Here is a 27,677-nt window from a genome sequence, read left to right on the forward strand (position 1 = left end):
AACATACCATTAATCACATTTCTTCTTTATTTCCAAACGTTTGTGTATGACAGGGAAAGTTCTTCCAACATTGAGTATTCACACTCACAGGTGCTTTCATTGTTAGTGTAAATTCAACACAAATGAAACTGAACACACACCTCACAGTCATATCTAGGAAAAATGCTTCAGGTCTAAGACTCCAATGAACACTTCATAGTTGCTGTATATTTTTCTTCCTTTAAACCTAGTTAAAGCTTTATATAAACACAATATAATTACACAATCTAGCGCACACAATTTTTTTTCCATAAGGTGAAAGTTCACAGGATAATGGCAAGATTCACGTAAAGTCATGATTCAAAAAGGTAACACTGTCCGTTACGGTGCAAGAAGGGAATCACGTTTATATGAAAAATACGTTCACAAGCAGTTCCAACTGAAAAATATATACAGTATATATATGGCATTATTGCTTTGCTGCCAAAGCTCAGATAGCACATGAGTTTTAAGGAGTACAAAAAGAAAAAATGTGTTGAAACTTAAAAATTATATATAAAAAAAAGTCTTGTACAAAATCTTACTTGATGGTACATTGAAAACGCATCACTTAAGTTTTTTCCTGGCACAGAAGGAGAATCTTTGAAAACATTCATATATATACACGTCAACCATTTTTACAGGGGGAAAAAAGTCACATTTAACAAATCGCTTGTTCAGAGACTGTATTACTGATAATGACGACAGTGTAAGAGCAGACATCTACAGTCTATAATAACTGCTGCGACTGCACTACTGTACCACAATCACTTCTTTAAATATAATCATTTGATATCACAGCAAGGAGAGGACCATTTCCCTCGTTTTTCGCCTAAAACTGCCAGAAATGATACCCAGGATTCCTATGACATCAAGGCAGTGCCAGCAGGATAAATGCCATGTTACTGGATACAAGCTGCAATGCACATTTCTTTATGGCAAATCTTACATTCGAGAACCTTTCTGCTGTAATACCTGAAAGAAAGAAATTAAAATGAGAAGAAACATGATTTTCTTCAAGGTGATTTCAAATGTATTTATTTAAGTGTTGTGAACAAATTTACACCTTTATACAATACTGCGTATTTAATATACATGCATAAAACTATTTTACAGAGTAAGGTTAGCTACATAAAAGAGGCTTATAATAATGTATAAGTTAAAAGATAATTGTTCTTAAATTAGCCTACATTATTGTCGAATTTCATTTCTATACATTGGAATATTTACCCCCACTAACGTTACCAATTTGTCCATCCAAGAGTTAGAATTTCAAGACTGTAGCTGCATGCTTTATTTTAGCAGCCCTGCTAAAGCCTTTAAAAAGATAATGAAAACAATGCAATCAATTGACTGAAACTCATTAGATGTTGCTGTAATAATAATAATAATTCTATTAGGTGGGCTATGTTATATTAGCCCCATCTAGTTCGCTGCAGTATTTGACTCTCTTTGCACTCACGCATCTAGTTCGTTACACGGTGCAACACCAACTAAAAGGGCGTATTCAGGGGGTCCGGATCCCCCCTTCCAACTCTTTTTTTTTTCTTTCTTCTTTCAGCATACTTTCAAATGAGACACTTGATGTGGCAGGTATAGAACATTCTCTCTGTGTGCACGATTTGTGGATTCTGAAAATAACATCCACTGAAAGCTTTTTAACTTTCACACTGGGTAGTGATATACCAGTTGAAAATCAGACTTCACTTATATTGAGCTGTCCGAGTGAACCATCCCAAGCAAATGATCTAGCTGCAGTTGAAAAGGAGACTTTCTTAATTGTACTGTGAAAAAGTTTTCAGTTTCACTGTACAGTCGTCAAAAGTATTTAAAGTTCTCATCACAATTTAGCCTCTGCCATTGGCAGCAATTGGGTTCCAAAGAACAGTTTACTTTCCTCTGAAACATAAGGTTTAGCATAGTTCAGGAGCAAAAGTGGCAAAACCTCGTTGCCACTGGCCTCTGCTCTTTCTTACCCAAGAGACATCACAGAACTGCTTCAGTGACTTCGGGAGATTTCAGATGAATAGTTCAGCTAAATATTTCAAACTTATTCATATTTCAGGTTTGTGCGACTTACTCACTGTTATATATATTCTTTCGTATTTCTAAAAATTAAAAACACAAAAATATTTATTACTTACGTAAAATGAGTATCTATTTTGTACACCGACAACGTTTTGGGAACCACTGTTCCCTTCTTCAGGTCCTATATTTCAGGTATCCGAATTCAGCTCGTCAATTCATACACTTGTCAGGAAAAGGAATTGGTACATTATGGTAAAGGTAAAATATTTGGAAAACATTAAAACCTTTGCTTGACTCATGCTCACTGCTATTTGTTAAAATAATCACTATAAAACCTTCCACTTAAAACCAGTGCAAATTAAAACTTTAAAAAAAGAAAAGATGCCCCCTTATCACACTATTCCCATGCGGTCTGCCTGTGCTTTCCTTTTAACAAATAGCAGCGAGTTTGGCTTCTCCTGACGAGTGTATGAATTGACGAGGCTATGGCAATTTTAGGATAGCTGAAATATAGGACCTGAAGGAGGGAACAGTGGTTCCCAAAACGTTGTCGGTGTACAACATAGATACTCATTTTACGTAAGTAATAAATATTTTTGAATTTTTAATTTTTAGAAATACGAAAAAATATATTTCAAACTGCTTATGAAAAGTGTCAACAGACATTCAATTCTGAAATTACGATTCCAAGAATAATAATAAAAAAAGATAATTATCCTCATACTATTATAGAGGAGGGACGTGCCATTGGTGTTGAGGGATGAGCACCCCCGGCTGGACCCCCCTCCCCCATTTACTTTCTGGATACGCCCTTCACCAACTCGTCTACTTCGCTGGAGTCTAAGTAGTGCATTTGGTGTGTGGACTGTTTGCACTATGTTCTGCAGCGATGTAGTGTATGGTGTATGGTCACGTGATGTGTGCTAACTAATCAAATGAATGTTTAAAGCAGGAGACAGGCATTTGTTGAATATTCTGTACTTCAACACAGCTGTCAGAAGAGAGAAGGATAATCTCTCTCTCTTCGAAAAAGGAGGAGAGGAAAGGAGGGAGAAAGAACCTTTCTTCCCCCTCCTTTTCTTCCGAAAGGAAAAAGAAAGGGAAGAGAGAAGGAAAGAGGACAGAGAGAGAGAGAGAGAGAGAGAGAGAGAGAAGATAAAAGGGAAGAAAGAGGGGGAGGGGAGAAGATTTCCCCTCTTACTCTTTCCCTAGCTCTCTTCCCCCCTCTCAGAAGAAGAAGAGAGACCACTTCTCTCTTTTCGAAAAAGAAAGAAGAGGCTAGAAGAGAAAGAAAGGGAGAAGGAGGAAATAGAGAAAGATTCTTCTCTCTCTCTTTCTTCCTCTCATTCCGTTTCTGCAATTCCTTCCACCAGCCTGGCACTGGGATGCACCTGCACTACACCTAGTGTCAAAAAGTGCAACAAATTAGATTGGGCTACTGCAGTGCTTGCCGATTCATCGTGGTGGCTGCCATTCCTCACAGTGAGTGAACTCGTCCCTCTAGCTTCCAACGTCTACCACCCACAGCTCCACTTTCATTCTTGCTTGCACGGTGACGTGTTATACTTTACAGAAGTTCGTTGGCTTAGTGCTGTTAAGGTGCTCAAAAGAGTTTTCGATCTGAGGGATGAGATCAGTGAATTCATGGCAGGTAAAGGTAGGGAAATAGAACAGTTCAAAAATCCAGATTGGATGGCTGAGTTTGCTTATCTCACAGACATTACAATGCACCTGAACGAACTCAATATTAAACTACAAGGAAAGAACAATTCGGTAACTCATCTCAGTGATCATGTGAAAGCTTTTGAATGTAAACTATGTTTGTGGGAGAATCAACTTAAAATGGGAACTTCACACACTTCCCAGTGTTGTGTCAAGTGGTGGTTCAAAATGTTAGAAGTATGCTGAAGCTGTCTCAGCATTAAGATCTGAATTTGCCACAAGATTCCAAGACCTCACCTCACATAATGACATGTTTAAAATATTCTCCACCCCTTTCAGTGTAGATGTCGAAGATGCTCCAGGTAACATGCAAATGGAACTACAAGGAAAGAACAATTCAGTAACTCATCTCAGTGATCATGTGAAAGCTTTTGAATGTAAACTATGTTTGTGGGAGAATCAACTTAAAAATGGGAACTTCACACAATTGCATTGCAATTAACAATGTGGACATGTTGGAGTTTTACTCAAATATGTGAGATTGCGAGAATTCCCTTTACTGCATAATCATGTCTTGTTCAATGCATCTCTATTTGGTACCACATATGTCCGGGAACAGCTCTTTTCCAAAATGAAAACTGTCTGCGAGTAGTATCATCCACCTTCAAGGTGAATATTAACATGCTAGTGAAGAAAAAACAATCACAGTCCTATCATTGAAGGGGTAAATGAAATTCTTGTGATTGAATGTGCTTTTTCTATAAACAAGATAAGTTTTGTTTCATTATACTTATTTGTTGTGTTGACGTGCCTAACCTCAATTCAGAACTTGTCATTCTTTGCAATAGTTAATTATCTAGCGGAGAAGAGCATCTCTACGGAACTACAGGTACGAACATTCCTTTATCATATGCTCGCCCTGCCTATCCAGTCAGTAGAAGAGTTTTATATTAAATGTGTTTGGTGTTCAATCATTTATTGGGGGTGTCACCCCATTTCCTTTGTGTTCCTTGTGCTAATCAAGGAGTTGCTTTAGGCTGTCGTAGCTTTAAGAAACAATCCCTAAAATCTACCTTAGATTCTATACGACAGACATGATAAATTTTAAAATAATTATACATAAATCTACAAAACATGCATTGAACATTTTCAATTAGGAATGTATTACCTTTGAAATTTAATGGGTGCCATATTTGACAAGCATAAGTTCTAAGGTGTAATATAAATTGAGGTTCCATGCAACAGAATATTACATCCTCGGGGGGAACTAGTAATAATTTTTAGTTAAAATTGCACACAGCACATTTGTTCTTGTTGGAAGTGGTGATTTTTCATTTGTATTGGACCCAACAGCAATTGAAGTGGACACTATTACCTGGGGAGAGGTTTGTTCAAACCTTGCGACTAGCAGAAAGATGCTCCTATGGTTTATCATGGTGAAAATGAATTAGCTGCATTGCTCAAAGTGAAGGGGGTGGTATCCCCCAGCCAGAAAAATGTTTGCAAACATTCCCCAGGTGTCTCATTGTCACCATGTTAAACCATAGGAGCTCCAGCTAACATCCCCCCAGCTAACATTTTCATCGCTAGTTAGCTGAGTGGATGCTGCTTTGTGAAAATTTTGCTAGCTGGGGGATAACATCCCATGCAACACCCCCCCCCTCCCCCTGCCTGCACTTCGAGCACTGGGACCCAAGGGAGTTGGAAGAAGAAACCTGTACTATAAATTATCCAGTTTGTTTTATCGCATGAAATAAAATTTACGAACACATGATCTCAGAGTTGCCAAGTCTTTCACCTATGATTATATATATTATCAATTGTTGGAACCCATGCAAAATTAAAGGTTTCAGAGTTCATTGCATTTTACGTTATTTCTTGTTTTTGTAGTAACTGACACACCACAAGGTTATCTTGCCAGGTCCTTCCCCTTTCACCCATTTCAAATTTGTGTATACACCCTGTCTCCATGTAGCTAGAATTCCTACTAGAAAGCCCTTTTGGCTGCTGAACTGGCTATCAAATATCAAATTGTTACTGTCTCACATGGTACTTGTCATGGCATTGGTTCATGCACATGCATTTAGTTCCTTTATTCATCAAGCCCCTTTACTTCGGCATTGCAAAATTATCACGAATGTGTGACTTTTATTACAGCCGTTAGGAAACAAGAAATATGATGTGTATTGTACATCAATGTGAAGACTAGATTCTGGAGAATACCTCAATATATTACTCATTCCTCACGAATAAGGGGTTAGTGAAGAAATAACGTAAGAAAATTGGATAGTTTCTCAAGAAACACGTCAACAATTTACTGTAAGAACATTGATATAGTTTTTACACCAACTTACGATAGACATCAGTATTTTGTTTCCTAACTGCTGTCACAGTAACAAGCGATAACCTTCTACAATCAGTTTTCACCACATAAGATATCTTCATATTTATTTACATATGGACTAAAACTGCCAATGTTCTAAGGGCTTCAGCTTTTCATGAATTTCCTCAAAAAATACCCAATTTTCTTACCTTATTTCTTAATTAACATCTTATCTGTAAGTAATTAGTAAAATATCTATGTATTCACCAGAATGTAATCTTTACGCTGATGTCCGATACTACTCACTATTTTGCTTGCTAACTGCTGTTACTGTAACAAAAGTTATTCCTTTCTGATGCATTTTCAATGCAAAAGGTTAGGAGCAAGCACGTTCAAAGTTTCATTTGGAAACATACATCTGTGCTAGTGATGTCACTGTCACTAACTAGTCTATTGTCTTTTAAATTACAAATTACATTCATAATTATATTCAAACCTTTGAAGACTTCAGTGGGCAGGCAACACAGAACGCATCAGAGAGGACAGAAAGGTTTATAAGATCGTTTGAAATGCTAATGTTGACTGTGTATAATTTCACCCAGCGTGGAGCTGTATACTACCTTGTGACTTGCCACATGCAGCAGATTACTATGTAGATATTTAAGCAAAAAAAAAACAACACAAGTTCGACCTGGACTTGAACCTGGGTTGTTGGCAAACTGGTGGTAAGAGACCTGTAGGAATGCAATAGTGTCGCCAACTCTCCTATATTTCACGGAAACTCCTGTATTAGAGCTAAGTTTTTAATTTCTTCTGGCTTCAGTATTGACATTCTATTTCTACTGCATATTTGAATTAATAATCAAGTTCGCAAATTTTAAATTCATTCCGATATAATACGAGTTCAGCAATATATACAAAACTTCAAGTCAACTGCATGATCTCGTATGCTTAGCGTTTGGCAAGCAGAAGTTTAATCACAGCTTGTGTAGTTGATTGATGCTTGGTTCCGCAGCATCAGCAGATAAATTATAAAAATAGGTTAGGACTAAGAGACATGCAAATTGTAAACCACTCTAAAAAGTTCATATTTCTGCTTTACTAGTTAACTTTGTCGAAAATAAAGCCACAAGACAGGTGACGAAATCGATCACGAACAAAAACTGCATGGAAAAATGAAACTTGAACTTTTTAGAGTGGATTACCTATCTCCGCGTAACCGCCAAACAGACATCTTTAGTAACAATGCATGCAAATTTGTAAATTTTTATTCTGTATTATGACATGTATATTATATAGAATGTAAATAAATTATTTTGTTTAATATTATACATTCCATTAACATTGCTGGAGTGATGCTGTGCCACTAAAAATACAGAAAACTAAATCTCCCGTAAAATCAATGCTGAAAGTTGGAAATCTCCCTTAAATTCATGGTCGAGAAAGTTGGTCACCCTAGAAGTCAAAGAGTGGATTGACCTTGTCCAGGATACGGACAGACAAAATACATATTCCTGCAGCAATCACCCTTTACGTTCAGGAATGTCAAAGGGTTAGTAATTCATGACTCTTGAGGTAAATCATGGAATAAGTATTTTATGATGAATGAGAGGTGTGTAAGCAAACATGACTGACAAAGTTCAAAGTAAATGCTTCAGTATAATTTATATATAGAGAACTTGACTTCTTATAAAAATCTGAGTACAAAGAGGCAGAGTTAACAAATGCTCAGTTAAAAATACAAACAGACATTCCTAAAACTCACCTTTGCACGATCTGTTGGTTCTGCGTCTCTGTCTTTAGTGTCTAACGATGCTCCATACTCCCTTGAGACAACACACAAAAATTCCGCTTGATCCTCATTTCCATAGTTATACTGTGAACCTATATTGATCAGCTGAGGAAAGATGGAAAGAAATTAACAATTCATCTACATAAATGCATACAACAGTTGAGAAGGCTACCCAACTACAATTACATTTTACAGAGAAAAATAAGAATTTGTAGCGTATTGTACTTTCGAAAAACTGTTACACTATTCCAAATTATGAAAGAAATATTTCCATTCAGAATTATTTCTAGAGCAGGGGTGGTAGAAAAATTCATAAAATTACTGTAAAATCTCTAGTATGTAATTTTTTGCAGAAAAAAATATTTGTGTTCCCTGTTGGTACCTCTTGACCATAATCACAAGCAGAACTGCAGGAGGCATGAATACTATTCAAAAATTTTACAGGTCTACATACAAGCTTAACAAATTCATGGTAGAGTTCAAGAATTCTTAGTCAAAGTGAAGAAAGAAAACCAAGGAAGCATTTATTTATGTAAACCCAAGTAAAAAAAAAAGGACTCGTTGTTTGATCCATTCTTTCATTCTTACATCAAAATTTGCTGCCACTTTTAAACTTGTTTGTTGGCTTCTTCCATTATTTTATTATTATTAGACAATATAATCAAGGATAATATATAGGATGATAAGAGACTCCCATAAGCCACGGTGAACGTGGAGGATATGGAAATTGCTATATATATGACATTTCCGTTGGAGACGGACGTGCCCAGTGCCATCTAACCGCCTGGATGAAAACTAACAGCCCTAAAATTAGTCTATGATTAGAGGCTAACTCATAAAACGATTGTATAAATTCAAGCGATGTACATTATAAAGTATCTTTGTATTACATTTATGTAGTACTGCGTTACATCATACATATTTAAGCCCTTGGAACTTTTAATAAAGCTGTTGTAAAGATTTTAGACTTTCATGGAAGATTGTGACGCATTTCACTATTCTCAAAGTTTGTTATTGACTAACCTGTGGCAATGCACCGTGGATCAAGGAATCAGTTTTTGTTATAAGTACATTTAGATTTAGTGTGGCTATATCTTACTTTCTGAAACAAAATTTAGGTTCATTTCGGAGAATTTTAAAGCTTCCCTTATACTATTCTTGGAATGTTTAGGAAATAACGTGGTGATTGGTTTTGTGATTAAGCCTTGTGCTGTGAAAGATGTGTTTTATGTCTTATGTCAAGGATAGTATAGAATAGGCTAGGAATTGGGCATTCATGTTTAACGTGGACATCTCATTACAAAACTTTTACATGCGTAGTTGACTGAGCATCGTGTAAGATACTCTTTTTATCTTCTATATTGATTAAATACCATCCTCTAAGAAGTCTCAAAGCACATAGGTTGTGTTTGATTGCTCTAAGCAAAGGTAGAAACTCTACATTTTTTATGTGTGTGTGCAATTTAAATTTGTGTAGAATGAAATTTAAGTTATTGGAATATAAATCTTTCTTGTATCCTACAAATGAGTTTTGGCTGCATACGTGAATAGTTATTATCTTTAAGGAAAACCTAGACGTATTTACAACATTTTGGAACAGTAAATGATTTTTAATGCCAGATAGACAGAAGACAAGGGTAACTTATGACAAATCAAATAAAAAAAAAACACATGTATGGTCAACGTTAAAAATTTTTAGTTTAGCATTATATGGGTATGTTCTTCCTCTGTATTTGCATATGATGAATTTTCATTAACTCCACAGTACAATATTTCTTCTGTGATAAATGTACTGCGTTACGGATAGTTTGTTGTTTTAGTGCAAGGGGGGAGATATTTCGGTCCTATTATTGTTAATCTCATTGCATATCAGGTGGATTGCAACTAATAAACTCCAACGTAAATAGCAAATCCAGAATCAATTACAATAATGAAGCATTAAGTAAGATTTTTAGTGTTAGAATTGAAATGTTTCTTGTCTTGAATTTTATGAAAACAAAAAAAAATGACCCAATATCATATATATTTAGAGTTGACGAGCTGTATCTTTGCGGGTGAACCCTGTCCACGCTCGGCTGCGCAGTAGCAAGGGGGAAGAGCTACCGGCTGCGGGTCATTATCCTTGTGTTCTGTCGTTGCTTTGGACCACCCAAAGGGCAAGTAGGTAGCAACTACATAAACGTATCTCTCTCACACACTGCGCAGAGTAGCCAAGGCCAGCCGCAAAGATACAGCTCGTCACCTCTAGTAAATATATAATAAATTAGAATATTTTCTCTTTCCAAATATCGAACTCAGACATTGATATGTGTATTAATCGATAGTTCCTCATTGTTCGAGTGCATTGTCTTCCCCTGCCAGATGGTTCTGCATATACTGAGTATTAGGGATGTGCCGAAGCCGATTACAGATGTATGAAAATCGGCCGAAATTGACATATCAGCATTGGTATCGGAATCGGCAAAAATCCGATATTTAAGCCGGTACAGATTATGCTAGAGTTTTACCTTCTAATAAGTTTCATATTCTAGTTTTGTAAGATTTATTGAAAATTTGGTTATGATTCATCATTATGTTAGAGTTTTTGTAATAATATTATTGCAAACTCTCATTCAGAGGATCAACCTAACTATAAATTGGAAATAAAACAATACATTGCTGAACCAGGATCTGCTGTTGTATTGGAAATTCAAAAACGAGTATTCAAACCTGAAGCAAGTGCTGAGAAAATACTTGGGGATACGTGCTGCATCAGTATTCAGTGATTGAGTGTTCAGTGTTGATGAACAGATTTGCGATAAGAGAAGAAGTAGGTTACTTTCTGAAGTGCTTCCAAATCTCGTATTTCTGAAGTTGAATCTGGCAGAACAGGAATTCATTTTGCATTTCAAAGAACTGCTTGTGTACTAATGTTAAACCTCTAGGTTCACATAACCTTTTGTAGATGCAAATGTACATTCCCATCTCTTGAGAATATATATCTATATACATATGATATGCAATAGAAATGTATATACCAAATTTATTTTTGTCATGCAGAAAATAACATCCCATTTCTGTTTAATAATCTTATGTATCGAAATCGGTTAAATATTAGCATCGGTATCGGTTCCAAAAATTATCGGTGAGTACATCGGCATCGTTAAATTTTCAGCTTCGTCACATCCCTACTGAGTATGTATAGTCTATAGTTTATAAGGCCTTATAAAAGTGTTTGCACAAGTCAATAGAGAATATGTTCAGTGTCCCATCCTGTAATAGGTAATCCTTGACATAATCTAATTTTAAACTTTACCATTGGAAACCATATAACATTACTTGGTGGTATGATGAAAGTATAAATATTCATTTAGTGGTATGCTAGTGTAAAATTTGAGACCACCTCCCCATTCTACAGCATTCAAGTGAATCCTCATGTTGTTTGCTTTTGTGGTTTCCCCAAAAATTGTAATAGCTTCATGGCACAAGAAGCCCATTTTCCATCACAGATTCAAACCCGTGATCCCTGGCATTGTAGCACACTGTGCTAACTAACCACTCTGCCAAGGAGGTCAGCCATAGATATTTGAACAGAAAAGGGAAACTACATGAACATTTACTTATATTAAAATGTTCTTTCACCTTTCCTCATGGTAGCATTTATCTAAATACAGTTGCTATAATGCAATAGTTAGGGCTCGGAAGTTGATGACCTAAAAAAATGTCAGAAAATGGACCTTAAAATTCTTTAAAAATGGCCTAAAAATAATTTCCGCTATGAAAAAGAAAAGCTTGATTTTTTTCATAAATTACAAGAGGCTAGATGAATAATTCGATAAAACCCACAGTTTGGTGGTTTAAACTACTGAAGCCAAGAGATACATACAATACACTGTGCAAGGTTTTTCTGTACAAGTCAATCATTTTTTATTTTTTTTTTATATATTGTGACTAATTTCACTTTCAAATCTCAGATCGAAGCAATAATAGTGGCTATCAAGGGATGTCAAAGTAGGTTTCACACAAAGTATTTTAGGTTTATGGAGGAAAACTAAATTTACCACAATAAATTATTTGATGCATAATATTGCACTTTTCCATTGACCATATTTTTTAGTAATGGCAAACTTGCTAATGTTGGGATGTAAGTTATGCTAACAGATACATTTAAAATTCATGAAACAACAAGGGAGGAGAGAAAAAGCCTCAAAAATGAAGAAAAATGCAATAAAAATGCAAAATAAAAACTATGTTTTCTGGTTCTAACTGAAGGGAAACAGACTAATATCAGGTTTAGCATTGTTTTCAAGTCTCAGAAAAAAAGATGTGTCATCAACTTCCGAGCCCTAATAATAATTCAACAATACACACCTGCTCAAATTTCCACCCATCAGACATAGTGGAAACCATTTGTGTGAGTTCGTCTTCATGGCACTGTATGACTCGATATACATGATTTTTTGATTCTCTATATGGCTGAGTATCACGCAAACAGATACGTTCCTTTACTAGTCGGATCAATTCTGTAATATTGTAGAACTCTGCCTCTTCCAAGACACCTATAAAAGACAATGTATATGTATACATAATTTGACATTTGTTTGTACTCAGACAAATTTAATTAGGAAACAAATATTTGTATGATGCTGTAAAGAATAAACATTAAAACTAAAATATACATTTATATAAAAATAACAAAACAGCCCCTACAATTTCAAAAGGCTTCAAGGGTATAAGCCCACTTCTAATATTTACTACCGATCCCTCCTCCAGTTGTTTACAAATTTGTTGACTTCTGTAGTACCTACTTGTGGTCAGCTGGTTATAACAAAAATTATTCAACATAGACCAAAAAGCACTGTATGTTGCATAAACTCAAAAATTAATTATGTCTTGTTAATAAAATACTACAGTTTGATGCATTTAATGCCGAGAAAATTACTGGCACAGCTAATCTGATAGTCTTCTACAGCCAATTAATTTGATATCAGGGTGGCTACAAACAAGCAGAAATGAAATTCCCAGACTTTTCCAGGTTTTCCAGGACAAAATTTACATTTGTCCCTGACAATTACAAACTAAACTAAATCGATGTTTTTGCAACTGGAAATAATAAACTCATACAGATCCAGATATGGATTTGTTAAGGACCAATATTATCTTCTATGAAATTAACTTAATTTCTCTATTCTCTAGGATTTGAATTCAAACAGCAAAATTGTGAATTTGGAAAATTATTACAATTCACAAGCTAGGGAAGGATTATGGAATTTTATCTTACGCAGTAAGTTTAAAATAAAATACTTGATTATTTTTACAGTTACGACTAAATGAGATAAGGGTGAAGAGTGATTGATTAAGAAATACAATTTGTAATTTATCAGTCTCCTTATACATTCTCGGTATTATATGTTGATATTTCCACTGAGGTTTGGAACCCTCTGCTTGCAAGAACCATGAGTGCGGACTTATTTTTGGATGCATAAAGCTACTTCTCTCTTCCCTGTAAAGCAAACAACTTCTTGCATATAAGTGAAACAATTGAATTGTACAAAAGAAAGTGTCATATTTCCTTACATTATAAATGGGAATTCTGTTTCGGTATCAGTATATCCAAGTGAAGTACTGTGAAACTCACAACATGCAGTTATACCATTATTGTTGACGAAAAAAGGGTATGTAGGTATTAGAAATTTAATGAAAGGAATTTATAGAATTGCATTGCAAAGGTATCTGATTAACCACACATTAAAACAGGAACACATTGTTAATAACAGCTTCTGAAAGTTCACATATGAGGGGCATCCTGAAAAAAGCTCCAGCCTATTCGAAGCACTAGTGGTCGGAGAGCGACACACACACATGCAGGCAGGAAGACGTGGCATGTAGCTGTAATCTGGTGCAGTTGCAATACAGCCATTTTAGGACAGTTCTAGGTTAAAGATTGCAGCTCTCATACAGTCTCCGACCGACTGTGATGTAGCCTACGTGTAGTAATCAGATTTTTGCATGCTCAGAATTTGGCACAGAGCCACCAGCAATCGTGTGAGGTGTGCAGACCGGACGTCTTGAGTGATAGTATGGTCAGACGATGGTGCAGACAATTCACGGAAGGCCAATTGAATGTGCACAAGCCTATACAGCTGAGTACACGCGGGCCCTTTGCATCACTTCAGGTGAGAGATCTTAGACCACTCCCTGTACATACAGCCCTGGCCTTGCATGTACCGACTTTCATCTCTTTGTTCAACTGAAGATGTTTCTGGCAGGACAAGGATTTGACAGCTATACTGCGGTAGAGATAGTTGCAGTCTTTGAGGTCAGACACATATGCCATGGGCATACAAAATTTAGTGCCATGCTACGACAAATTCCAGAACAACGGTGGTGATTATGCCGAAAATTAGGTTAGGACTCTCACTGTTACTAATGCAATAAATTACAATTGATATTCTTTTTAATTTATGCCTAATCGATAGGGAACTTGATTTTTTATTATTTTTTAAAAATTGGTGTATTTTTTAATATTTGGTATTATTCCCCCAAAATTCACATTTTAATTTTGGTGCATTTTCTGGCAAATATCTGAAATTATACCTTCATGGCGTTTTTAAACTACTTTTTAAATTGTAAGTCACATGGCCTACGCCTCTTCGTGAGAGTTTGCTTTAATTTTAAGGTAAGGGTTTTAGATAATGGAAATTTCCCTGTATATACTGAAGGGTGCATAATGACCATAAGTGGCAACGCACCCAAAACGTTTAAATCAATCAATCTCACGTGACAAATACCAATATATTATGGCACCAAAAATTGGCATTATCTTCTTTTGAACTAGTTAGTGTTACGTTTCCCAAAATTCGCGTTTTTGTTTTAGAGAACATTTTTCTGACAAATATACCGAAACTTAATACTCCATTGTGCTTTTAAACTATTATTTTAAATTGTAGTTCACATGGTCTATGTATTTTCGTGACAGTTTGATATGTTGGAACAGATTTTTGAGGAAGTAAAAGTAAAGTGCTCCCCTGCACTTTGCCACGAAGACTTATAGGGGTGTGGTGTTAGGGCCCCATACTTTCTTCATCACGGCTGAAGGTGGGGGTGATGTGATCAGCACCATGCTCCTGGCTACCTTTATCCCTCAAAGTTTGCTCCAGGTACCCGTTTGATATGATGCTGAGTGGGCACCGGAGCAGTTTGAATAGGTGGAAAAGATCCCGGTTCTCGTTCTCCCCTGCAGGGGATTGACCCTGGGTCTCTCGCATGGTAGTCAGATGCCCTAACGACTGAGCTCCATTATTTCTCTCTCGACAATTTTTCGATGGTGCGTACTTAGCTTGGTAATCCAAAACACATCTTGCGTGACAAAAACTGAAGATGTGGCTCCTGTGTGACGGTAGATACACAATCGATCTCCTGTTAGAACCCTGCCACTTTGCTCTGATCCAAATGGTTTAAATAGAAGTTGAAAAAATCGTGGGAAAATACATGATTTAATGCGGCTGTCAGAATTAATCCGTGTATAACAAGCATTATAGTATACACTTGAATAAAATGTTGGAAAACTTGCAAGTTCTATGTACACAAACATGGCCCAGAAGTAGAAAGGACAAGAATTTTGGATTTCGCATTGGAATTTTTCGTTGTTTTAGGACATTTTAAAAAAAATCGCTACAAATGCCAACAATTTGCATTTTATGCCAAATTTGCATTATATCAATATTTTGAATGAGCGAAAAATGTGTCATCACTGCACATTCATAAACACAACTTCGCAGCAATTACAATTTTTCATGGTTTTCGTGTTTGCGAAAAATCCATGTCCCTACTAATTGGAAATTACTTTCTGGTAGAATCAGTAGATGGAAAGTGAAAATTTAGCAGGGCTGGCAGAGAAAAGTCAATTCTTGAAGAAAGTGATTTGCTTTTATGATTGAATGATTCGAGTAAATATGATATTAAAATATTTACATATTTTTATTAGTATTTTATTTCATAATATTGGACATTAACTTCACTCACTGAGAGATTAATGACCATCTCTCTCGATTTTAAACAGACAGGACAGAGAGTGGCGTTAATTTCATTGCAATACTAGTGTTGCAGTAAATTTGAGGGTGGGAGCATGCACTTGCCAATTTTTATAATGTTCATCAATGCAGATTTATGATTCGCTCTTTCGTGATAGTATTCAATATATATCCTGTTTTGTTGGATTCTTCTTGATATCTATAGCTCTTTTCAGTTCTTACGTCGTGCGCTCTAGAAGCTGGCAGGGGAAGTGGGGAGCGGGGAACATACCGCTGACCAACCAGAGAACAGACCACCTAGCGGTGGAGCCGAGAGTTACGCAGTTGCGGGAGGAAGCTGCAGCGCCAACTTCGTTCTGCACGTTGCTGTGTTGCCAATTCATCGCGTTGCTGATGGTGTTTTGCCCCAGTGTTGATTCCTGTTTGTTATGAGCGGAATGTAGGAATAACATACGTGGGAGTAATTGTTGTCGCGTCGTGTATTGCCTAACTGCATTGTTTCTTCGACGTGTATGTGGCTGGCATGTGATGTGACGTTTATTTGTACTCTCGTTGTTCCATAGGGAGCTTTGTGCTTATGAACGCAGTAAGTATCGTACGATGGCGAACAGGAAAGAGGTAGTTCGTAGCCAATGCAGGAAAATAATCAATAGGGTTCATGGATATTTTTAAAAGGAAGCAGAAAACAGTGGTCCCTTGGTAAGTGTGCACAAAGTTCAACAGAGAGTGTCGGAAGCTTGTGGAGTGAGTACGCGAACTGTGCAGCGTATTGTTAGGGAAGGCAAAGACAGTCTTGAGGCGTCGGGTTCCACGTCATTTGAATCACCGCGCAAACGAATCAAAAGGAACAGTATCACAAAGGCAATCGACGGTTGCGATAGAGAGATAATAAGAATTATCCTCGGGTATTATGTAAAGGGTGAATATCCAACACTGAACAAGTTACGCGTTGATTTGCAAACACAAATAAGCTTTCAGTGGGGAGTTTCGTCGTTGTGGAGGATACTGAAGTATATGGGGTTCAAGTACAAAAAGAGCAATGACGGTAGACGATTTCTGATGGAGAGAGCCGATATAGTTACAGCCAGAGTAACGTTTTTGCAAAAAATGCATCTTCTAAAAAATAAGGAACCTTTGCCCTATATAGGTATTTCATTTAGATGAAACGTACATACATCAGAATTACGCTCCAACGAAAATATGGCAAAATAAAGAGGGTACAGGGGGTTTAAAAGTGCCCGTGGGAAAGGTGGGCGCTTTATTGTTTATCACGTAGGTTCCAGTCACACTGGTTTTCTACAGGAATGTAAATTAGTTTTCAGTGGTTTTTGCAGTTTTTAGATACGCTTGACGAAAGGAACATCAAAGACGCAGCGATTGTAATGGGCAATGCTAGCTACCATTCGGTACAGTTGGAAAGAATTTCTACAACGTATACACTTGATCTCATACACTTATCGGTATTCTACTGACCACAAGATGGGGATACTACGCATTCTCAGGCCATACGCGAACAATGGGATGTCTGTATTTTATAGTTATTTCGTTTTCAACTCCTCTTTCCCGCTACTCTGGCAACGCCGCAGTCTCTCTCTCTAACCGGCCTGTCTCGTTGCGCTGGATAGGTCGTTTCCCCGCTCTCCACTTCCCCTGCCAGCTTCTAGAGCGCACGCCGTAACAACTGAAAAGAGCTATAAGAATAGTGCAATGTCATTGTAAAAGTATGTTAACTTGTGTGAAACCAGTAATACGTCAGGATCAGTGGCATGGAGGTAAATCCTGGGCATGGCACTGCTCAGGATGTTGAAAGAAAACCTTTGTAAGCACTGTTAAATTAAACAAGGTGAAGTGAGCCAGAAGAGTAATGAAATTCCAGCAGCATATTTGCAGTCTAATGATCTTCTTGTTTATGCATGCAATTTTTGTTGGATGTTGCAGTCCAAAGACATCCAACAAAAATCAATTCCATACGAGTGCCATGCATGCAATTTCTGTCGCATGTTGTAGTGAGATATTTTGTCAGGTGGCGATATTCGACAAAAATCGTATGTATCAATGGAGCCTATTTGTTTCCATGTTCCTTCAGTTTGTCCAACAAAATGCCTTACTACGACGTCCGACAACTATCGGACGGTACCACCCACTTCCATCCCCTCCATCTGTTGACAGTTCTGTCCCCTTACTACTCCCATACGGACAAGAAAAAATGATAATTCAATGTATTTTCCACGTAATTTTTAGAGGCTTAACACATTTTTCTGCCTCTCCGAAAATTTCTCTCTCTCTCTCTCTCTCCTCCTGCCATCACTGGTTTCTGGCGCTCTGGTTGTGTTCTGCATAAAAGGGGCCTAAAAGTTGAGGTCGAAACTTAGCAACAAGATTTCCTGTTCCCGTGCAGAGTTCCATCACGATATCTTTTTTTTTAAAAAAAAGTCAATCAAGACAAAATTCCCCGACTTTTTTTGACACCTCAAATTCCCTGACTTTTCCCGGTTTTCCAGGTCTGTCGCCACCCTGGAAATGTTACCCTACAAATAATACAAAGTTGAGTAAATGAAAGCACAACCAATTAACACAGTATGTTCAAAAAGTCCTGCAGGATTCTAAAAAGTTATAACTTTAAAGTAATAGGTTTCTTACAATGAAATATTGTTGTTTTAAATTTTGTTCTTCTTACACTGCTGAATGACGTGTGTTCAGGTGATCACACGATTCCAAGCTCAGTGCATGTTATGGCTTTCTGAGTTAAAATCTTGTGTTTTGGTGCGGAGAAGGTTCCAAACAACATTTGGAAAAGCAACTGCAGAGGAGACCAAGTATCCAGAGATGGTACGAAAAGTTTAAGGCTACGGAAAGCGTAGCAGATTTGTCACGTACTAGGAGGCCAAGAAGAAGTGACGATGTGGTGGATGCAGTGCAGGAGAGTGTGCTACGGAGCCCAATAAAATATTCCTAAACGAAGATCCTTGGAACTGGGAATGGCAAGGTTTACGTTACACAATATCTTATGCAAGGAAGTGAAAGCCAGATCCTACAAGTTGAGATTTGTGCACATTCTGATAGAAGAGGACTGTGACATGAGGAAGGAATGTTGTGAATTAATGTTAACCTAATTAAATGGTGATGATCTTCAGTCTCTCATTCTTCTCTCTGATGAGGTCACGCTCCACGTTTCGGGAAATTGCCAAATTTGGGGGCTGAGAATCCATATGAGTTCGAGACACATAAGGGGGGTAGTCCCAAGGTTAAATATGTGGTGTGCAATTTCCATGGACCACCTCAATGACCCATTCTTCTTCGAGGAGGACACGGTGAATGGGGCTAGCTACCTGAAAATGTTACAGGCATTCCTTGTCCCGGAACTTCAGAGGTCAGGCATCAGCAATGAGGTCCCCTTGCAGCAAAATGCTGCCTATGATGTTCCCCATACTATTACGTTTCATTTGATTATGATTGACATAGGTTTCTACTCACTTCCATATGCTTACACTTAATGGCATTCACCATAGAAAAAAATAAATAGCATCCTGTGATTTTATGCTTTGATAATTAGATTTCTATACCACATGCTCTGATTGATCCAATAGTCTGATTTATTTAGAACTATTCGTATATAGAAATCTTGAATGTTAACCTTGAATACAAGCAGGGAAATGATGTGCTCTGGTATCAATTCCTTCAAATGGGTTATTCAATGTGTTGTTCCAGAAGAATTTTATCGTGTATGCAGGGGTAGACAAAACTAAAAATAATTCAGGTGCAGCCTCTTTTTCTCAGGAGCCAGCATTTAATTTATTTATTTTTGTAAATACGGACTAGTAAAGCCACGAATCCAACTAAGATACCTATGAAATGTGATCTTAAAACATTTAAAATGTTAATTAATAAAAGATTGGATAAAGGTAATTAATTGTTGCACCATCCTACAGAAGCATGCATATCTATACAATACATTCTAATATATGGCCAACTCTATCATATTGCTGCAGATTTTAAAATTCTGCTAGCAACAGTGCAAAAATTTATAATTTCACATTTATTATTTTGATTTAATTTTACGTGAGATAGATACAGAAAACACACAAACATTAAAAAATACATACTGTACTTGTCATTTTAAAAAGAGTAATGAAAATTTCCATAAGCGAACTCGAAAGAACTGAATTTGAAAATTCGGGCAGCCTGTGTTTCTCTACACCTGCATGTACAGACAGCTCATGAGAAAATGAAAAATAAGTGGAAAGTGTTGGCAAGTTAAAGGAATACTGTACATCAGATAACATACCTTCTTCTGCCAGATCTTTGTTTATGACTAGCCTTCCATGCCTCAGGTAGTTGAGAACAGGACTAAAGTATGTAGGGTCTCTATCGATTAAGTAAGCCCCTGTATCATCCTGGAAAAGGGAATACAAGTTTACTTCCAGTAACAGTCGTCAGTAATACATTTCATGGGAACATTTAGCCGATCTCTTCAAACACAACATTATCATGAACAGGTTTTCTCGGCACATCGACCAGATGATTTCAGGATAGGCTTCCAAGTTTTTGAGAGCTAGTGTCCCTCTCATCTTCAGGAATTGAAGTTCAGAGTAAGGTTATATGTATTTGGTATGGAAGGGATCCGGTGTAGGTGGTGGGCCAATCAGGTGCCGTCTCTCCGACGTCCGAGCTCCAGTCCCTTATCCCTGTTGAGATTTATTCCTTTTCCCCGTGGATGGCTATTGCTTCTTTGATGATTCGGTACCAGTAATTTGATGACTTATTGATGATCTTGGTAGTTGTGAAGTCAATTCTATGGCACACCAGGATGCAATGTTCTGCTATTGACTTCACAAAGTCAAGATCATCAATAAGTCATTCAATTACTGGGACCGAATCATCTAAGCAATAGCCATCCACGGGGAAAAGGAAAACCTCAACCGGGACACGGCACTTGAACTGGACCCAGACTGGTTAGCGATAGTCGACTTGGAGCATGGACGTTGGAGAGAGGTCCACCACATACACCGGACCCCTCCCACACCAAATACATAAAACTTTAACATGGCACATCTCTGCACTTTAATCCCTGAAGATGAGAGTTACGTTAGCTCTTGGAAGCCTATTGGGAAATCACCTGGTTGATATCATGAGAAATCCTCATCATCATTCGCTGCCAGGAAAACTTCAAGAATTATTTCACTACATAAGCAATTATTAAATTCTTCCATTAATACGATGGATTTTGATCTTCTGGCATCTGTAACTGAATTTCTTTGGAACCAACAATTACTAGAAAAACACAGTGTCCTTGTTCTTCCACGACCACACAATATTCATTTTAATTATAATTACAACCTTAGAAGGTTATCTATTAACTCACTATTCAATAACAAATTTACAAATTGAATAGTATTAGGACAAACACTAGAAACACCATGAACAATCTTACCAGCAATCACTTTAATTTTCATTACCCTACCATCACTGCACCTATTATACCTGCTAGATGAAATCAATCAGCCGTCATTGACAATAAAAACAATTGGACACCAATGATAATGAAGCTATGAATATTCAGATTTCATAAAAATAGAATTTGATTCATATATAATTCCTATAAATGAAATAAATACAAATTTCCATGTGAATAAACCTGGACCACATTCATGGAGTTCATTCCATGTGTAACCTTTTTTTTTGGTTTGGAGGCCCAGACTGAATTTAATGAAATTGTACATACACACACACAAACATATACATAAAAGGGCTTGCGTGGGTACCTGGTGATAACCTTGGGGATAAAGACAGCCAGAGCAAGGTGCTGATCATGCCATCTCCACAAATGGCAGGTATTGCCCATACTTCAACATCTCCCCATGTGCCTTCACACATACGTTAAAGGAGATGTATTTCGACAAGCTTGTGAGAGAACTATCTTTCCGTTCCCATTCATTCTGAACCTTCAATGTAGCTGCTTCACTTACTCCCCTTTCCACAGTCTTAAAGCTAGTTCTGAAGATGAAGCCTGCAGTTGCAAAAAAAGTAAATATTTCCTATTTCCTTCCAGCAGGCTACAAATAAATATGCAGGCACTGCATACTATGATACTAGAAAAGGATGTTGTGCATTGTTATTGTATAGCTGTAAAAAAACTGGTTTGTGTGATAATCTATTGGATAGAGTTTGAAAACTGACAATATTCTATGGGGTCTTGTGAAAGAAGTACAAAAATGCCGATACTCAATGCAAAAAAAAGGTTCCTAGTGAAGCATTCCAAGCAACAGATGGACATGGAATCGCATAAGGCTATGTTATGAACATGAAGCAGCCTACGTAGATATTTTTCATTCATAACAATAATAGTACTAAAATGAAAAGGAAGAACTATAAACAGGTAAAAAGGGACTATCCAGACACCCTGTAGCTATATCAAAGTGAAAATAAATAAATAAATAAAATGTGGAAATATTATTGCAACATAATCTACTCATGTAACTATTGGTAAGTTTTTCTTGTATGTAAGCATTACTTGCATTGTAGAATTATTTAGTTTACGGATATTACAAGCATAAGAAAACAGTTTTTCGTTGTGACGTTTCAAGATAACACACAAATGTCTGATGAAGGGAGCGTTTATTCTCCTGAAACGTCACAATGAAAAACGGTTTTCTTAGGCTTGTAATAACCGTAAACTACAGGAAAATAACTATTTGTAAGAATTTACAATACCGGACTCCTCCCCGATTTTTGAAATATTTCGCATACTCGCTAATTGAGGCCTCCTAATCACGAATTTGAAGTTAAAATTTGGGGGTCACGTGTAGAAATTGCAAAATTGGCGAAATTGAGTGAGGAAATTTTGCCGTTGCAGTGCTACGAAACTTTAATTTTTATCGGTCCGTGATCGCAATTGATACGTTGCTGCTCATTAAATGTTAGCAAAACTTATACGTTGCTGTTCATTCTCATTTGATTTCTGATTTGCCAATAGGCGGTACTGGACTATAATCTGAATAAATGAAACTTAGAATGCCATTGGTTTCTGTTCGATTAGATATTAAGCACAAGGGCACCCGCAGAGGGGCTGGAGATATCTGTAGACTTCACAGAAACAAAATTTTGAAATTGTAGCGTGAAAACATGGACGAGTAGTGCCGTGAAAGACAGTGCCTATTCAAATTATCCTAGTGGTGGGGATGCTATATGAGAATTCTCTTAACTGGGGAAAAGCATCACCTGACCTTTCCTCCACTTTAAGTACTGGTGCCCCCCCCCCTAAGAAAAATCCTGCAGGTGGCCTTGGTTAAGCAATTAACGTCCAATTATAAGTAGGGAACGGAACTTTATGTGCTAAAAAACTCAGAAATATTTATTTTTTATGTGTCATAAATGTTGAAAATATGTGATAAAAACAGGAAAATATGTGACAAAAATAAAAACATTTGGTAACAAAAACAAACTATAACATGCATTTTAAACACCTGAAATTAGTTTCTAAATGATTACCTCTTAGCGAGCAATTTTTTGGAAGAGTTGCAGTGGATCACCATAGTTTTTTCCAAATTCTCCATTGTAAATCTGTGACGATTATCTCTAAAAAGCATCTTATATTGTGAGAAAGATCGCTCCACGTCACAAGAAACAATTCTTGCATATTTGAATCACGAAATGTCACTAACGCTTAAGTTTTCCAAAGCTTCCTCTTCCTCTACTTCACTTCCCAAAACACATGCAATTTGGCACAAAGTTTGAAAACCTTGGTTTTTCCAAAAAAATTCTGTACATTTAGACATTTAGATCCAGTGAGTTCTTGCAGTTTCGTTTCTACTATACGGACTTTACCAATGGAAGCTGCCAAAGTGTTCGCGGATGATTCAAGCTTTCATATGGAATTAGAGAGAATGGACAGGTTTGTTGAGATGTATGCCAATTCGACTTTTAAGGAGGGCTCCATCAACAGTTCTTGCAGAATTCTTCTTTGTCGAGATCATTTACAACAGATACAATTTTTTCAAAGTTCTGGGGATAACATCTGCATCCAACCAAGTGCCCCATCGCGTAACTACAGGTGTAGGGGGAAGGGGAACCTCAGGACATTTTTGTTTAAAAATGTCCATTCTTCTAGGCGACTTGATAAAAACTTTCTTCCCATTTGAAACCAGTTTATCGACATTGGGATAAAGAGCTCTCATCTTTTCACATATTCTATGCAACGCATGAGCCACACATTTAACGTGCACCATTTTGGGGTAGCTAACGGCAAGGCCTACTGCAGCTTTTTTCATGTAAGCTGCAGCATCTATAACGAGAAGAACATTGTCAAATTTTATGCCTTCCGGCCACAATAGCTGCATTGCTTCATTAAAAAGCCTTGCTATCGTTACGTGTAGCCAGCCCCAGCTACTTACAGCTATTTTCTCCCAATAGGATCGTAGGCGAGGTGCCAGAAGTCTGCCAGCGAGGGTGTTCAAAGACAAAACAAACCTAGCACTCTCGATATGAAAAAGGTGCGGAGAATAAACATTTTTCCTTCGAGGATTTCGAGGTAGATGAAGTCAATGAGCGATTTTATGTATTTAAAATGAAAATTCGCAAAATATGTATTTACATACGGAAAACTGGAAAATATGTGTTTTTATGTAAAATAAAATTTGCTGTGTTGACATATAAGGCTATGATCAGAATTTTGGCAAAAATGAGGGTCTGTATCTTATCGCAGAAAAAACATTTATTTACCTAAAGTTCCTTTCCCTAATTATAAGCATGCATAATATACTGGTAAAAAAGAAGATTTGCATTTGAGGTTGAAATGAATTGAAACTAATTACAGTCTACTAAATAGTATTCTGGGGAGCTCTTTGTAAACATTTATAAGATTGTAGCAATTGAAGGTGACGGGAGTGTTCTCCGATTTATTTACTAGAGAATGTACTAACCAAATAAGTTTTCCGGATGAAGTATCAGAGGTTATGATGTCCCGATCACTGTTTGAAATTTGGGTATTACATGTGTAAGGTGTAATATATTGCTTTTCATAATGGCAATATTCCGGAAAGAAGTGAGGAAGCCATGTTTTGTGGAATGTAGCCACTGAGTTGTGCCACAGTGTTTTCCAGCTTGCAGGACAGCTGTACGATCCGTTAAAAGAACGCGATCAGCAGAACGACAGTGACAGTGATAGCGACAACCAGGATGGAGAGGAACATGTTGAGTGTGGATTTTAAGTATGGCAGCACTGTATCCACTGTTGGATTGTAAATACTACAGAGTTTGAAGGTAAGCTTAGTGTTATTTGAAGTATGTTTGCCAAACTTAACTTAACCTAACCTTAACATTACGTGAAATTTTCAAGTTACATACGTGACCAGGAAGTTGTAATGTCAGATCCGTGTTCAGGAGGCCTCATGTAGAAAGTATACAAAATTTCAAAGAAATCGGGGAATACTCCCGTCATCTTCAATTAAGCCATGAGATTATTAAGACAGCAGCATTATAATTTGCACAGTACCATGAACACAGGATTACCCATCACACATTCAAATTATACCTTCTTTATTTTAAAGAAGAAATGTGTTCTCTAATAACTTTGTATTCCAATTCTTTTGGATAACATGATGCGAGGATCACCTGTCTCCCAAGGAGAATGCCCGTGATGATTTTTGTAATGGATAAAAGCATGAATCGAGTTAGCCCTAGCTACCCCCCCCCCCCCAAGCGGACGGGCAAAACTACGCCTATGTCGTCTGTATATAGACGTTCCGCAAAAAAGGCCCAATTTTAGAGAGTCTATATATAGCTAACCCGCAGTTAATGGGTTAATTTAATATTAACATTTTGTTAAAAGTTCCGATCAGGCGACGTTGATCACCGGACAAACCTGTCTCTTATCGTTTGTAAATTACACAGAACACTAAAGCAATCTCTTCATGTACAAATTTAAGAACATAGATAACCACTTATAGCACTGATAGCACATTAAACACTTATTGAAAATACCATGACTTCTCCGCACACGCACACACACCTACCCTGTCAGATATTAAATCCGAGTCTTCCTGACACAGTCTAAATAAAAATGAATTAGGATCTCTACATAGTGTAGTTTTTGTGGTCAAAAAATACGTCCCGCCAACGTTTAACCGAACCCACTGATTACTACTTCTTTTCGAAGAATTGTTCATCTCTTCGTGAGAGTTACTCTCCTTCACTGTAGCCATGTTCCTTCCTTCGTCTGTATCTGTTGTGATGTGATTTGAGGAATCAATTCAGCATTTACATTGGTAGAACTACAAGTAAATAAGAGCATTTATATAGTTTATTTCATACTGTGAATGCTTAATTACATTTTATCAATAATAACGAATACATATTAAAGACAAATGTATACAATGATTTTTAATATTTTGAAGGACTTCGGACAACTTACTTTTTTTTTTCTCTACTGTGTCGCCATCTTTGTCAGTAGTAAATCGTGTACGGTTCGAGAAGGTGGTGGATAGTGTGGCTCTTTCAATAAATTCTGGTTCTCAAAGAATGCCTGTAAAAATTGATATTGTACCGCCTCCACCAGCAAATTCTCGCCAGCCTGGAGTAGCAAGATCGTTGTTGTACAACGGCTCCAAATTTCAGGGCCATCAAAAATCAAAAGGGAACAGTTACGAAGTAGAAGTTGTGTTGCAGGTAAGTTGGAAGGAAACATGTAACAGTCGAAGAGCAGACTGTTGCTGTATTACTTGTTTATGTTTGTTTTGTTCATAGACAGACAGTGCTCTGGTTTTGATCAATATACGTGCAAATCAACGATTGTTATGATTAGGTAAGAATAATGATTTTGTTAATTTTGAAAACAATCAATTTATATACGTGATCATTATGGTTTTTATTAAAGTGGGAAGCTGCGCAGCAAAGAGAAAGTTAAGTGAAATCAGTATGTATTTCATATGTACGTGAATAATTTGGATTCAGAACCTCTCCATATGGAAAAGTTACCAAATTTCAATGTTGAGCAGGTCAGTTAAGGTATTCTTTAGTGTTATATTTTCCATTGACATATTTGTCTGAGTTGGCAATAACTTTCTGTGTATGGTGTTCAATTGGTGTAAAAAAATATCAAAATTCTGGATGCTAATTTAGCATATGCTTGATTATTATTTAGTGTTGAATTGTGTTACACGTGAAAACAAATTCTTGTCCCAAAGTTCCAGATCAGAAACTTTGATCCTCCAGTTTCCAAAGTTCTAAACAAGTAACGACACATGGCATTACTGGGTTCAGCATTTGTTTGATTTGTATGCAAACAAATGTTAGTAGGTTATCTCAATAGCATAACACTTAATGTTATCAGTGATTCTTACATTTTTATTTGTTTGTTTTGTTTTAGCATGTTGATGAAGAGAACTCCTACTTGTGTGGTTATTTAAAAATCAAGGGCTTGACGGAAGAATTTCCAACACTGACTACGTTCTTCGATGGAGAAATAATTAGCAAAAAATATCCTTTTCTCACAAGGAAGTGGGATGCTGATGAAGATGTTGATAAGAAGCATTGGGTGAGTTTAGCATTATTAGGTAACAGGTTTCTTCAATGTAGAGTGACTATGGACATGACAGTCTTTGGATTGTGTGAATTGTGCTTTATGTATATTATTTATTTAAATCTTGACTGACATGTGCTATTTTGGATAATTTATCCTAGGTTTTATTGGCTGATTATTTTATTGTTATGGTATGGAAGTAAATTTGGTACTACTTTACTATTCCTGAGACACCTTGGAATCATTTCTCTCGCAATTTTTTACATTGCTAATGTACTATTCTGCATTCCGGAATACTTATTTAGGTGAAATAATTGAATTTGTTAG

General features: G+C 36.9%; 2 protein-coding genes across 2 annotated transcripts in view; one reads left to right on the forward strand and one right to left on the reverse strand.

Moving 5' to 3' along the window:
• On the reverse strand, positions 1 to 26,332 carry inc (BTB/POZ domain-containing protein inc). Its single transcript, XM_083125344.1, has 6 exons — positions 26,244 to 26,332; positions 25,846 to 26,103; positions 20,121 to 20,229; positions 12,174 to 12,361; positions 7,797 to 7,928; positions 1 to 993 (listed from the first exon to the last, which is right to left on the reverse strand). The coding sequence occupies exons 2-6, from the start codon at positions 26,032 to 26,034 to the stop codon at positions 964 to 966; spliced, it is 648 nt and encodes a 215-aa protein (XP_082981470.1). The 5' UTR covers positions 26,035 to 26,103; positions 26,244 to 26,332; the 3' UTR covers positions 1 to 963.
• Positions 26,269 to 27,677, forward strand: part of LOC145989875 (glucose-induced degradation protein 4 homolog) — a 13,017-nt gene continuing 11,608 nt past the window's right edge. The window contains exons 1-2 of the mRNA XM_083125345.1: positions 26,269 to 26,497; positions 27,198 to 27,365. Coding sequence (XP_082981471.1) covers positions 26,351 to 26,497; positions 27,198 to 27,365 — 315 coding nt within the window. The 5' untranslated portion in view covers positions 26,269 to 26,350. The remainder of the gene's footprint in view (positions 26,498 to 27,197; positions 27,366 to 27,677) is intronic.

Source organism: Lepisma saccharinum, chromosome 7 (genome assembly GCF_977018435.1).
Source record: "Lepisma saccharinum chromosome 7, izLepSacc3.1, whole genome shotgun sequence".
Classification (NCBI taxonomy): domain Eukaryota; kingdom Metazoa; phylum Arthropoda; class Insecta; order Zygentoma; family Lepismatidae; genus Lepisma; species Lepisma saccharinum.

Bases quoted from the DNA above. Each gene is read 5' to 3' on its own strand.
- inc (XM_083125344.1), bottom strand. From the start codon at position 26,034: ATGGCTACAGTGAAGGAGAGTAACTCTCACGAAGAGATGAACAATTCT. The intron at 7,929-12,173 runs GTGTGTATTGTT...ATCTTTCCTCAG, and splicing joins ATGGGTGGAAATTTGAGCAG to CTGATCAATATAGGTTCACA. The intron at 994-7,796 runs GTGAGTTTTAGG...TCTTTCTTTCAG, and splicing joins AACCAACAGATCGTGCAAAG to GTATTACAGCAGAAAGGTTC.